Below are 15,459 nucleotides of genomic sequence, written 5' to 3' on the forward strand. Positions count from 1 at the left end.
ATTGTAAGAGCTTAATTCTCTTTTTTGCAGTCAAATTTCTAAACCTCACTGAATATTCAAATGTTTTAATGTTTACTGCTTGCTGTCAAAATGTATACAGTTTAAAACAGTTTTTTTGGGGTGAAATCCTCTTTATCATCAAGGATTGGTGATAATGTAGGCATTGGGCGTCATAGCTCAGATGGTAGAGTGGTTGCCTGCAGTCCAAAAGGTTCAATCCCAATTCCAGACAAGCTTGTGTCGTTGTGTCCCTGAGCAAGACACTTTACCCTGATTGCTCCTGAGGGCAGATTCAGTGCCATGTGTTGCAGCCTACTCCCATCAGTATGTGTGAATGGCTGTCAAAGCGCTTTGTGACCCTGGTCTAGAAAGGCGCTATATAAATAGAGATTATTATTATTAAAAATATTATACTCATTTTTAAGTCCACCCCCCCCCCCCCCCCCCCGAGAGCCCAGATCGCAGTGTACTAGGCAGGTGACCAAAAAACAAACAACAAAATAAACAAAGTCCACTTTCACTACCTGTGCCTTAACTTTGTTTTTTTGTTGATATTCTGTTTATTAGTTAATTATTTAAGTATTGTTGATTATTTATTTCATTTTGTTGATTATTTGTATTTATTTATTTTCTTGAATGTCTTATTTAATGTCCTTTCAACCGTCTTCATGATTTGCATCATGGGTCTGAGAGGACAAGAATTTCATTTATGCTGTATGTCTTTATACATGTATATTTGACAATAAAGGAACTTGAACTTCAACCAGTGGAGCAGCCAGTGGGCATTCTAATGGATTTGGTCCACATATATATTAGGTAAGAATATCTATTCTTTAAATATAAATACCATCTTCCAAAACGAATCATTCCTTTCTTACAAATACATCACCACATTTTTCATCCAAGTTTGTTAAATACAAATACATTTGTAGTTGACAATTTCAAGTGAAAGAAAAAAAATTACAGGTAGAATTATCAATACATACATATTTGTGACCCTGGTCTAGAAAGGCGCTATATAAAAAGAGATTATTATTATTATTATTATTATTATTTGTTTTAATTATTATAATAATAATTATTATTATTATTATTATTATTATTATTATTATTATTATTATTATTATTATTATTATTATTATTATTGTTATTGTTATTGTTGTTAATATGATTATTATTATAAACGTTATTATTATTTTATTTATTTTTTATTACAATTATATTTTTTACTATGGTTCTTCTTGATAGTAATACTATTATTTTTTTATTTTATTTTTTAACAACAATAATAATAACTTTAAAGAAAGGTATAGCTTGCTTACGCGTACAGACGGTAAAACTCCACCTCCTTGTCATTTCACCCAATAAGAATGCGCTATGCTGAGCCAATGTCGAATCTAAGCCAATCAGAAACCTCCTTGTTGCGCCATAGCCCTATTTCACTGTGGCTGTGGTCCCTTTACAAGTTAGCATTGAGGAGGCATAAACTGTCGCTGCTGCACCGGCTTCATAAGTTAGTATCGGTGCTTGTTTCTCGAACCTTTAACGGAGCGTAAACTAAAACTTGTTTAGTTCCTTTCGACATGAAGACAAGTCAACTCGTGCTGCCTTGTGACTGTTGTTAGCTAGCGCCGGGGCTTTTATAGTGAACGATTCATATTAGATGATATACTGTATTGTTATTGACCTGCTGTGTTGTCAAGAGTAGTTTCTAAACTACTTTCCTTCAGCCGTCTCTGTCTATTTTTACAGCTGACAGGTCGTTTACTACAGAAACATATTTCCAGTTGTGTGACAGTTGAGTTGAACTAGTTCTGGGACATCATTGCTTGGTCTAGACTGACCCGCTGTGTTGCATTGAGGGTGAAAACCGTCGTGTCTGTCCGAGCTGCTGTGTCATCATCCGCCGACAGACAGTCGCCATACCTACCGAGGATGCCCAACTCCAATAAATCCAAAAATAGCAAAGTGTCGGAATGTTCTGGATCAGTCAAACCAGCTGCGACCCAGGAGGAGACTTCGGCCACTGATGGACAAGGAGGCGAGGATCAGAACCAGGGAGACAGTGACATCATCAAGTCCCCCAGTGACCCCAAACAGTACAGGTAGGGGTTTGCTGTTAATCCTGGTTAAACCATCTATGGTGTTTCCCACTTAGTGGGCAGAAATTCTCCTTTGTCCCTGGACAGAGGTCAGCACTGTTGTTGTATGGAATCTAACAAAAGCTCCTACTTTCTCTCGGGGTATTGAGCTGTCAGGTTGTCTTTGAGTAGCACTTGCATGGAAACTATCTGCTGACACTGCTGCATACCTTATATTGAAGTTGACTAACGGTTTGTGTGATGGATGTGTACGCCTAGTTTTTAAGTTCAACAAATCTAACACGATCTAGTAACCTAAAGTCACATACATTTACTATGAATGTCTAACTAACTTATCCAAATACACCGACTGGAAACTGCCACTGACAGGTTGAGTTATTGTCATATCCCAAATGTAATCAATTAAAAAATGTATATGTTTGTATTTAGCTAAGTGTCTGTTACAGATAAATAGTAAGTAATTTAGTGCTTTTCCAGACCAGGGTCACAAAGAGCTTAAACAATCAAAATAATACTCAATAAAAGATATGCTTAAAAGGTCAAGACAACACCGAGACAAACAAAGGAGTCTCAGAAATAAATAATGATAATAATAATAAAGGAAAAGCCTTCATGAATAAAAGCAGTAATTTATATTTGTAAAGCAGCTTTTCAGAACAACATCACAAAGCACAAAACAAAACAAACGGTTAAAAATGCATAGACATTTTTAAAAGGCCAAAACAACAAAGTGAAAAACAAAGCAGGCCCAAGAAAATTAAGAAAACGCCTGCACAAATAATTCATCTTATTACTGATTTATTTATATATGGACTTTTTCTTACATATTATATACACAGAAATGTGCTTAACCCCTGCGCCAGGAGTGAAGGACATTATTACATCATAAGGGGCGCCACTCTTGTAACCTCTTGTTTGCCGAGATTTCAGACGGGGAAAGACTTTATGAAGTAATTACTCGTTTAAACATTTGAGTGAGTCAGGAGAGTTGGAGTTTTTCATTATTTGCCCTTAAACGTTGTTACCTAAAAATCAACTCTAAACAAAAGTGAATTGTCTGGTATCATTCACATGCGAAGTAGAAATATAAGTATCAGTTTGTTTATTTAAATCTAATCTCGGCTTTGGAACCATCTTCCTCTCTCTTTGCGCTTTATGGATCTACTGACTCCTTCAAGAAACTTCTTAAGACGTTTTTATTTGTTCAGGCTTTTCCTTGACTTTCTGGAACTCCTGTGTTGTTCTCAGTATTATCTTGACCTTCAAAGTATATATTTTATTGAATATTGTTTTGATTGTTTAAGCGCTTTGTGACCTGATCTGGAAAAGCGCTATATCTATACAAATTACTTACTTACTTACTATACATCAGATTCAGCAAATGTGTACATACATGTGACTGTACATTTTGAGTAAAACGGATTTTGTTTTGTTAGTATCATATATTTGAATACATTTGCTTTTAAGCTACAATGAAACGTATATATAAAAAAAAAAGTTACAAATTGTGTTCTTTGAATCATTCGTAGACATTTTGGCTACATTCAAAGATTTCTGCTCTTATCAACCACAATGTCTTCTAAAATCAGATTATCTGATCAGATATTCTTTCTGCCCCTTTCTTATTTCATTGAGCATAATATTTCTTCACACTTACATTGATTTTGTTAATGTTACATTATGCTGTCTTATGATCATTTTCACTTATGTCTTTTCGGCTGATGGCTGGCTCCTCTTCGTTCAGGGAACTTTTGCAAATAGCAATTTATATCAAGTCCACATGTTCTTGTGCATTTCATCCAAGTGATGCAGTGTCCAGTTATTGTTTCAAAATATCATGTGTTCTTGAACGCACCCTAGCAATCCCATTGTCATTGAATGCATTATTTGCGTGTGCAGAGAAAGCCTTTCAGCCCTCATTCAAGCTGTGATTGAGGGCTATTTATTTGTCGCTGTATAACTTTGTCGGTCCATATTGTTACAAAGATAGTTTTTATGGACTGAATTTCCATACCTCGTTCTTATTCCTGCGTTATGCAGATGACATGGTGTTGTTAACTCTGTGAAGCCATGGTAACCACTTACATTGTTTTACATTCAGTGTACGTGTTAAAATATTGCAAAATATTAAAATAATGCATATCTAGATTTAGGCAAGTAATAGAAAATCCATAGTACTACAAAGCTGTTGAATCAAGTAGATGAGTTGAAATGTGCTGTTGAGTTAATATCATGTTTCTCTGTAAAGTTGTACAGAAGGCAAAGCTCTTTTAAGCTATACTCTACTAACTACAAGTGTCTGAATTATTAGTGGAATGTCACAAAATGTGAAAGTGTGTTTTTTTTTTTCATTATTGACCTTGCTCTCCACTAAGATACTCCTGATAATAATTCTCCCTTAAAACAGTCACTCTTTTAATTTGTTAGGCAATCAAAATCATTAAAATAATTGTCATACAGGAATATTTGTGTGAAATTAGAGTTTTTCTTCAACTGTGTTTAATTTTTGGATGCGCTAATATTAAGCATTCTGTTAAAAGTATCCTCTTTGTTTGGATGACTCATCCTTATTCGGTAATTAATTATGCTTTTTTTTGTATATATATCCGGTGGATCAGTAACAGTTCTATCAAACTGATGATATGATTTGAAGCTATAAACACACACATCAGTGCCTCAGGCCTCCAAGGAGCATGTACAGAAACAATGCAGTGAACAAGACCAAAACAAGACAGTCTCCAAGGATCCGAGAGGCAGTTTGTGTTGAATCAACTGAGTTAACAGTCTGTAGCGCACAACATGAGGAAATGATGGGAAGCATGCTGTCTTTTGTAAAGGAAGGGCCCTAGATAGTTGGGACTTTTAACCTCCTAGGTATCATTTTCAACAGTTAAATTTAAGGAATAAATCAAATATTAGCTTGTTTCTATATATTACATTAATTAAAACGTACTTTGTTGACTCCTAATAATGGCTCTAGCACATAAAAGAACCAACTCACACTTAAGGCCATATGCTTAATCTAATGTATTACTCTGGTATCAACCTCACTAAAATTATACTCAATAACTTGTGTAAGTGTAACGGGATTTGTTGTTTTAATGACGGTGGTCTTCCTTCACTAGATACTTTTACATCATACAGAAAAAAAAACGTAACTTCCCAACCTTGGATATGTACCGTATTTTCTGCACTATAAATTGCACCGGATTATAAGGCGCACCGTCAATGAATGGCCTATTTTAGAACTGTTTTCATAAATAGGGCGCACCTGATTATAAGGCGCATGGAATAAAAGATACAGTCAAACGTTTTACTGGGGTTGCGTTATGCATAAAGCTAGATAAAGCTGTGTTAAAGGGAATGTCAACAAAAAAAGTCGATAAATTCAAACTTTATTAAGCGTTCTGACAACTCCGTTCACTCCCATGGTAATGATGTCAAATGATGTTTAAAAGGCTCCAAGCAGCAGCGCGCGAGACTGGTGTTGTGAGCAGACAAATGTATAGCGAGCAGCAGTGAAGTTGAGCGGGTGTATGTCATGTTGAACGCATCTGTATAACTGGTTGAGCGTGCAGCAGAGTGATTTGGAGTGTACAACAACCAAGACACACTCGCTCAATCGTGTGCCAGTAATCTTACTCCATAGACGTCCGCAATGACGTAATCCCGCCCACGGCGTGTCGGCTCAGTCGGCACAGAGTCATGAAAGTGTTTGTAAACAAGTCACCCACCAAGTAATAATCATATATAAGGCGCTCCGGATTATAAGTCGCACTGTCGTTTTTTCAGAAAGTTAAAGGCTTTTAAGTGCACCTTTTAGTGCGGAAAATACGGTAATGAAATCAACAAAAAACTGCTGTGAAATCCAAAGAAAATTTAGGTATTTTTCCAACTCTAGAATACTAAATACTAGTGATGAGCTGATGAAGCTTCATGAAACAGTGTCATGTTGTTTAAAAGTCAGTAGGTGGCACCATCAGTTTAAAAATGATGTGATGTTTAATAAGAAGTTGTACTAAACAAAGGAAAATTGATCTCACTGATGAGGTTAACCCTTGTTGTCCTCCTAATTCTTCAATGTTCAATGTTCAATGTTTAATTGCTGGGGATCTTTTTTATTTAATGTTTCTAACAGCACTTGAGAGACTTCCGTTCAACAAACTTAGGCTGAGATAAAGAGATGACTAATAGCAGATGAGCGATTAAAGGGCAACTAATATAAAAATGCAACTCTGACTCACTCTCCTGTTTCGAATGTTGAAGTCTTCCTCTCCCAGATGCAAGTCCTTCATCGTGATGATGTTTTAAGGTTGATGCGTGGTATTGTAAATAAGTATTGTCTCTGGTTTTTAATATCTGGTTGGTGATATTACCGTGGCAGGTGCTATAGGAGTGTTGATCACTAAATGGCACTTATTAACGGGTGGGGTATTTAGTCCTTATATAACTGAATTGGTCTAATTTCTTTATCACCTATGATTTTTCTATGAACTGAATTTCTACATCTCATTCTTATTCTTAATGGATGCAAATGACATGGTGTTGTTAGCTCTGTCAATTCAAGGTAACCCCATATGGTTCATTCAAATAAGAAAGACACTTTGAATTGTTAGTACTTTGGTCTACATTCAGTATACATATTAAAAGATTGCAAAATATCTAAATAATACATGGCTAGATTTAGGCAAGTAATAGAACATAAATAGTACTACAAAGCTGTTAGAACAATTAAACGAAATTAAGGAAACATGATTTATTGTTGCTTAACAGTTGAAATGTGCAGTGGATATCTTGTTTTTTCATACTTAAAAAAGGTAAAAGGTTAAGTAAATAATCAGATATCCATCTGAAATGTGACTTCCGATAGATCACTATTTAAAGCAGAAGACCTTGCCTCTGGTTTTTGGATGACTACCTGGGGTGTGTGTACCTACATTTTTAAAAACTGCACTCCTCTTATTTTTTTGTTCTCACATACATTTATGAATTGTATATGTTTGTCCATGTGTATGACTAGATAAGTATACATTAGAATACATGCATTTTATGTTTTCAGGATTAAATGGATTAAAATATTTAGAGATCTTGCACTGTTTATAAGTGAAATAAACGGGTTTGCCAAATGCATATAATTTCCATTTTTATTAAAAAATAGTACATAGGATTTTCAGGGAGCATTGTTACTTTTTTGTGTTACAATTATAGCCCTCTTTGTTTCATCATTTTTAATGGATGCTTTTCCCCTTTTCTATGCTGTCCTCCTTAAAAAAAGAAATCTGTCATTTTCTTTTTCTTCATTAGTATTCATGTATTTGTCCAACAACAATGTTCCTCTTCTCTGACAGCCACGTAACACTGGCCTAATTATACTGCTGCTTAAATTCTGTTGTCTGAGGGTAGCAGATTTTATAAGTCCGCCTATTATTGGTCTGGATGTCCAAAACCTTTTTTTCTTTCTCCTTCTTCCCCCGGGTGACCCTTAGGCAAGTTCTGTTCATCACGATGATTATCCAGTATTATAAAGGTGCTGAAAATCCAACAGATTACTTTTTAATATCAGGAAACTGACTCATGATTGAGAATAAATGCTTAAAGTATAAAATTATTACACTGTGTTGTTGATTATTTAATTAGTAGCGTTTCTTTTTACAGGGCTTTACAAAGGGCTTATTATTATATTCCTTACAACCTATACATGAATTTAGAAATGTATAGCCTGGTTGCCAAAAATAACCTAGTTGTCTGTTCACTGAATTTGGAATTATGATCGGAAATTAAGTGTAGGTACCATTTTTGTCCTTTTTACCATTACGGTTCAGGCATTACCTCTATGACGGCGACACATGCTTCAAATGCGAATAAGTGAACGAAAATTCAACTGAACAATTGAACCACACACAAAACATTTCTATGAAAAAATGATAATCTTTGTCAGTCAGACAATTTCTTTTTTAATCATCTGTCTGTCAGTGGAGTAAAAACTAGTGACTACCAAGGATTACCAAATAAATTGTGGTTTTTAAAAGGGAAAGTGTTGAAATATGTTGATGACTTGCAAGTTTATAAAGGTGGCATGGGACACGGTTAGGCCAATCAGCGGTGTCGTGGCATGTATTCCAGACACATTCCGCTAGAGTCACTGGCGTCTTTTGTTCATTTAAATTAGCATGACATGAAGTACCCTCAGATTTTTAAAAGACTTCGACTCGGATAGTAAAAGACTTTCAAAAAGGTTTGCATAAAAAAGTGTTTGGACATGTATTTTAAGGTGGACCGAAATGGTTCCTACACATGACCAAACAGCTACTACACGGTGATCTTAAAACTATTAGTTTCTCTACATTACTACTAGGGCTGCACGATATATCGAAAAAATATCGATATCAAGATATTGGCATGTGCAATATGCATATCGGAAATGTGTGATCATTTATATATTTTTATTGTATAAATCAAGCATTTCTTAACTGCGCACTTTGACCAATCAGTGTAACTCAGTCTGTCTTTTAGATGTGTGCTAGGCGCGGTTGCTATGGCGATGCATCATGCCGGCGTGCTGACTTAGCGCTCCTCTCTGCTCAGTTTTACGGTAAACCGATGCAAGTCCCGCGAAATTGAGTGTTAGTAGTGATATTTTTCATGTTGGCACTGTAGCGCAGAAATAAACAAAACGGAAATATCACATTAAAATCGATATTGCATATTCAAGACACCAATATCAAATATCGCACTTATTCCCAATACCTTGCGGCCCTAATTACTAAAGTATTTTTTTAAATGTCCCGTATCGTCAAAAAAATTCTAATATCAGAAAAAGATTACTCAAAACTGAATTTCGCTAGCCGCACCCAAGCCCAATTACTGCCACAGTTGTACAATCAAGAAATCACTAAAAAGTCTTACAACATAAAGATGGCTATAGGATCTGAAAAAGCCATGCAACATGCCCAAATCTAAGGAAATCCAAAAACGTCTTACAAAGAAAGTCATGGAATATCGACATCAATCAGTCTGGAAATGGGGTTCAAAGCCATTCCTAGTCATGGGGCTCCAATGAATCACTGTGAGAGCCTTTATACACAACCCTCCCAGGAGTGGGCATTCAACCACAAAAGAACCCAAAAGTCTGAAGAACTGCAGGCCCCACTTGCCTCAGGAAAGAAACTGGGCAAAAGTGGCATCCATGGTGAACACCTGAATGATCCCCAAGTCTTCTGGGGCAATATTCTGTGGACTTATAAGAGTAACTTTTTAAAATGGTGTGTTGTCTTGTAAGATCCGGCAAAACTGACAAAGCATTTGATAAAAAAAAAACATCATAGTCAAACATGGAGGTGGCAGTGTGATGGTCTGGGGCTGCGTTGCTGCTGTTGTTGCTTGATGGAACCATGAATTTTCCTATATATCAAAGAATTCTGTAGGATTTGTCTGCCCAATTGTTTATGACCTTAAGCTGAATAGCTCTTAGTTATGCAGCAGGGCAATGATTCACCTCTGAATGGTCTAGTCTGGACCTGAATATGATTGAATTAAAAGAGTTCTCAAAAAGATGATTTGGGTTTTGAAAAAAATGTAAAAAATGAATTTTATGATCATATCATTTTATTTTCCTTAAATTGAGGTGATCTGATGATCTGAAACAATACTTAAAGCATTGTACACTGTGTACATAAGTATTAGGCAGGTTTTAGTTTATGAGGATTACATTTATTATTGAACAACTAAAGTGCTCTTGTTCAATTCAAAATGTTGATGAATGTAAGAGAAACTGTGAGGTTTATCTTAGTAGGAGGCGTATTTATGTGCTCAACTGTTAGGCAACTATATGAAAAAAAAACAAAGTGAGAATTGTAAAACGATTCAAAATCTTCAATAAACATTTCTGACATTTCAAAAAAATCAGTGACCATTATATGTAGCAACCTTTTTCTCTGTAACTGTCACAAGGTGGTGACGATCAACTTTTTTTGCAGTAGTGTCAACACGACTAAGGGCTGGGATTATTTTCAGAGTAATATGTTCGTTTTAGAGTTATAGACAAAAAAGGTTTGTTCATTTTAATGTAGCGACTGGAGCTCAGTTGTCTTCATCTTCATCCAAAAGACACTTAAAAACATCCAATGCCTCCATACTGCTTGTGTGTAACGTCTTGGATCGAAGCCTGTTTGTACGAAGATAAAGACGAAAACAGCTGAGCTCCAGTCACTACATTAAAATGAACAAGCATTTTTGCCTATAACCAGCCCTTAGTCAACATGGGGGTGAGTAGAAAATGATGTAGTTTGACTTTTGAGTGAACGATCACTAACTAACATTCTATTAATAGTTTGTTTGTATAGCATAAAGGCAAACGAGAAAGTGAACCTTATATGGAATTATATTTAATTCAGTCAAAAAGGCTTTTGTTTGGGTTGTTACCTGTAGGAAACGGGTTCAAGTGGATCTTTGAGTTGAACAGGTTGGGGACCCCGCTAAACGATCAGCTGATCGTAATGAAGCGCTCCATCGCTGAATATTTTTCAAAGGCTTCTGTCTCGAAAGAGCGACAGCGCCCTGAGCTTGAGGTTGGAAAATATGCATAAAAATTATGATATGGATGAAATACTTAATGAAATGCCTCATAATTGTGAACATAATGTGTATTGCTCACATTTTTTAATTAAATGTATAAAAGTATATGCAATTTTGTGTTTGTAAATGTCTGGCTACCTTGATCTGAATGATTGGAAAACTTACTGCTGGTACATTATTTTTGTAATTATGTGTGTAATATGTCTTATACAAACCTCCAATTATTGGTGTACAGGGATACAGAAGTCCCTCTCCCATTTGTAATCAACTCTTTGTAGTCAACTGTTGCAAATGTAACAAGTGTTAATCTTGTGGTAATATAAAAGAAATCCGTTCAATGACCACTTATAAACAATAGCTTAATTTAAACCATGCTGAAATGAATGTACATTTAAATAACTAAAAAAACTTTGTTGTGTTGTAGTCATCATCATCATGGTACTTCACCTTTGATTTCTTTCCTTTTAGGTTTATTATCCTGGACAACGGGCTGCGAGCCCTGCTCATCTCGGACTACAGCGGCTCTGCAATGGCATCTGATGGGGAGGACTCTGAGGAGGAGGAGGAGGAGGAGGAGGGCGATGAGGAGGAATCTGGGGAGGAGGGCGATGAGGAGGAATCTGGGGAGGAAAGTGATGAAGACGATGAGGATGAAGATGAGGACGGAAGAAAGAAAAAGGGGAATGCAGAGAAGCAGGTTTGTGGCGGTTGATAGAAATGAAAAACTTCAGTGATAAGCCTTTTAAGATATATTTATAGATTAGTTTTCTAGTCCATAATCATCTGCTTAAATAAACACACATTTATTTTTTCTTTTTAATAATTGTTGTTATTGATTTCTCTACTGGGCTTCATCATAAGACTCATTTCAATGATGTTTTTTTTAATTGTCGTTCCATTGACAATTATGTTCTGAGGCTGGTGATGGCCGCGTAATAAACAACAAGAAAAATCAATAAAATGAATGAATGATAAAGTACTCATTAACTACCTTAAATGAGGTAACCATACAATAATAATAATTATATTATTAATTAATGGTTATAATAATGGAAAACAATAACTTGCAGTGACACATGTACTCAACTAAATTAGATTTCTGTACCAAACTGTTTATTATACAATCCATGTTTTTATGATTTAATTTAGTATTCTTGGTTTTTCTGCCACACCTGTATACCTGAATAGTCCAGAGATGAGGGTGATTCTAAAAACCTTAAGCTACTGCAGTAACAGAAAAAAAATCAAACATTTCATCCAATTGACACAAATTATATTTATTAATTTTTGAGCAATAAATGGTCACAATGGGTCAGTCTAAGCTTCTCATAACTTCATACAGTGCACACACACATCTGCCGTATTGGTTGCAAAAGACAGGTAGTTCTGTCATGACTGATGAGTGTAAAGCCAAGCTTGCAGTCCCGCAGCAAATCAATGCAACAGGAGACCAGCAGCTGGAACAAGGGGGTCCCTGCGGCACATGATTCATGTTTGCATTTTTAATCACCCAGACACCACGGTTACAACTCACTTAACACAGTCAAAAGTAATGCAACCTCTAACTAAGTGCTGTATAGACCAACAAGACAAATGAAAATGTTTGCCGTAAATATCACTGAAGGCAGCAATTTCATCAACATTTTTCATCATTTTAAATAGCAGAAATATAATAATAAATAAGGCTGTTGACGGCAAATTATGGAAATAAATCGCTACTGAGGTCCGTGGCCTAAACCCAGGGGTTACATCGCTTACGGAATTTGTTTAAATTATATTGTTTTAACCTAAAGTCATACATTTTTTAATCCCTTTGTTTCTATGTTTAGTCTGCTGCAGCGCTCTGTATCGGAGTAGGGAGTTTCAGCGACCCTAATGATCTTCCTGGCCTCGCCCACTTCCTCGAACATAGTAAGTCAATCTTGAACACGGTGAGCTATTGAACTTAAAGGCAGATTTGCTTGGATGAATCTCAAAACGTCTAGAGAAAGGGGTTTTCTGATTTCTGTCGAAACCCCTATCAGGGTATCATTTTTGGTTTATTTATGCAGTAAAGATGTGTTTAGATGTACTCATCCTACTATCAATGCTTTTCTGCTAAATTAAATACGACTTTCCTTATCCCTCCGCTCTTGGTGCAAGAAGTCACTCGGATCCACAAGAAATTCATGTTTTGAATGTGTTGTTTTTTGCATCTTTTTAATCATTCAGAAATCAAAGTCAAATCTTAAATTCATAGATGGATGGATTAATAGATGAAACTTTATTCATCCCTTAAGAAAATTCCTTTGGTAAATTAGGATTCCAGTCACAGCACAGCTGCCAACAGAAGAACCAGAGGTTCAACATTTTGTATTGTTGTATCATACAATAATGTTCAAATAAAAAGTTACTGCATGTGTATATTTAAAATAATGATGAATTTGCCAAGGTTAAGGGATGGAAATACGGAATACAAATTGTGATACAATTAAAAGTGGCAGAATAATTTACCAGGTTTGTGATGGATCCAGGTGTAAAGAAGGAGTTGTTTTACTTTTGTAGATCATAAACAAAAAAAATAAACATCTATAGAAAGTCTTTGTAAGTTTCATTCAAACGCATGCAAAGAACCCATGTTGTAAAAGATCATAATTGCCAAAGTCCGCTCATTCCATCTGTAATTAAATCTTTAGTCGGACAAGATGAAAACATCAAATTGGGGATTAAGACGAGCTGAGATTTTTGCTGTTGTTTTCATTAACATCTTTTGTATGCACCATCACACAATGCAGCAATTCTGAGTGCTATTAATCTTCCTACTCCAATCGAGTGTTAATTGTAACCCTGAAAACCTTTAGCTATTTTGAATATTTCCTACACCCTCATTCCATAGCCTTGCACAACAAATGCTGCTTTGAATGTTCACATAACGAGCAAGATTCTCTGCTAATTATCTGCAGGGCCACAAAAGTTTTGTGTTGGAGAAAACAAGTTGTTTTTACCCCCAGAATGTTTTACAATGTCATTGATGCAAAGCCATAGTTGCACTACTGACTGCTGTCTGTTCTTGTTTAACAGGCAGTTTAACAATGACAGGAGCTTGTTTTCGGAATGTCATAAAAACTGTCAACAAAAGCTCACCGTTATATATTGTTCTCTCCTGCCGCATCGCTGGGAAATTATAGCACCCTGCTGTCTTACGTTTGGCCAGTCCGTCACATAAATAAGAAGCGCAAATGCTGCGAGGAAAATCACCCAGTAGCTACCTTTGTTGATTTACAGTGTTGTCCTGAGCTCTCAACGCCCCTAAGTTTACTATTTCCTCCTGTGTCTTCTGCCACAGTGGTGTTCATGGGCAGTGAGAAGTACCCTTCAGAAAACGGCTTTGATGCTTTCCTGAAGAAGCATGGAGGGAGCGACAACGCCTCCACAGACTGCGAGAGGACCATCTTCCAGTTTGACGTCCAGAGGAAGCACTTCAAAGACGCTCTTGACAGGTGAGACGGGATCAGAGCTTTTTGTTGGCGGATCAGTCACTCTGAAGAAGTGGACTTCTAAAGTTTCCTGATTTAACAGGAAAAAAAACAGACAATAAACCTTGAAAAATCACTTGAGACACGATAAAACGGAATATTTTAAACCCGATGAAGAACTCTCTGTTCTGATGTTGTGTACGTGCTCAGCGAAAACCCACCCTGTCTCGGCCATATTTATTCAACATCCCCCGTGAATCAAAGTTTAGTTTGTTCTGTTTTGTAGAAAATCCATCAAATCCAGGTTTGTGTACAGAAAGCCCCTAAATGTTTAATCATGACCAATCTACAAACCCACCCGTCTGACATGATGTTGAAACGACTTCATTCAATGATTATTTTACTCGGCTCTGCTTGAAAACTCGTTATTTCCTTGAAACATGACTAATTTATTGGCTTGTTGATGCACTTTCTGAAAGAAAAAATGCTTTTTAATTGACTCAAGCAAGTCGACAAATGTCTTGTAGTACTGTTACACTACTATTTACTCATAATCATCTGGACTTGAAAAAGAAAAGATATAAAGATTAAATTAATTAGACAATACATTTCTTAGTTGCCTCGTCCTTGAGCCTGAATGTTGGCCGGAGCTGTCCTCCCTGGTGGTTATGGATTCAGACAATCAGTCTTTTGATTGTTGCTCTCTGACCTGTTTAACTGGCTTGTGGCTGTTGATTATGGCCTCTCTTCCCTCTTTCCTCTCAGGTGGGCCCAGTTCTTCATTTGCCCCCTGATGATACGGAATGCCATTGACCGAGAGGTGGAGGCTGTTGACAGCGGTGAGTCACACTCAACTATTGCAAAGCTTTGTCCAAAGTTTCGGGATCCTTTGATTGCTGCCTTCCCAAAGCTTTGGATTGAGTGATTAAGCGTTTATCTTTTGTGCTTCCAACAAAGCTATTGTATCACTGCTTAGTGAATTTTTTCAACTATGTACTTTCTACGGTAGCCTTTGAAACGACAATATATAGTCAACCTTTTTAGACCTGTGAGGTTCCCGCTCAAACGTTACCACCTTTATACAGAAACAGACCCATAATACAACAGGTTTATCAAACTAAATTACACAAGGGACCGAACAAATGTTATATGTACCAAACTTTCACTAACCAGGAGTATCAAATTTCCATCAAATGACTAAGCTCAGATTTGTCACTGGCATCTTTTATAGGTCAAAATATTAACATATATTTATTATTTTAACATGGCTTTTGGCCCCAACCTTGAGCGTGACACATGCACTACAACAACACAAAACATAGGCACAC

General features: G+C 36.3%; 1 protein-coding gene across 1 annotated transcript in view; it reads left to right on the forward strand.

Annotated features, from left to right (window-relative positions):
• The first annotated feature begins 1,468 nt into the window (after window positions 1-1,468).
• The window catches only part of nrd1a (nardilysin a (N-arginine dibasic convertase)), a 48,497-nt gene continuing 34,506 nt past the window's right edge, over window positions 1,469-15,459 (forward strand). Inside the window, exons 1-5 of the mRNA XM_087780155.1 lie at window positions 1,469-2,105; window positions 11,145-11,373; window positions 12,506-12,587; window positions 14,002-14,155; window positions 14,897-14,970. Of these exons, the coding sequence (XP_087636281.1) occupies window positions 1,936-2,105; window positions 11,145-11,373; window positions 12,506-12,587; window positions 14,002-14,155; window positions 14,897-14,970 (709 nt within the window). The 5' untranslated portion in view covers window positions 1,469-1,935. The remainder of the gene's footprint in view (window positions 2,106-11,144; window positions 11,374-12,505; window positions 12,588-14,001; window positions 14,156-14,896; window positions 14,971-15,459) is intronic.

This window comes from Callionymus lyra, chromosome 18, assembly GCF_982586985.1.
Source record: "Callionymus lyra chromosome 18, fCalLyr1.hap1.1, whole genome shotgun sequence".
Classification (NCBI taxonomy): Eukaryota; Metazoa; Chordata; class Actinopteri; order Syngnathiformes; family Callionymidae; genus Callionymus; species Callionymus lyra.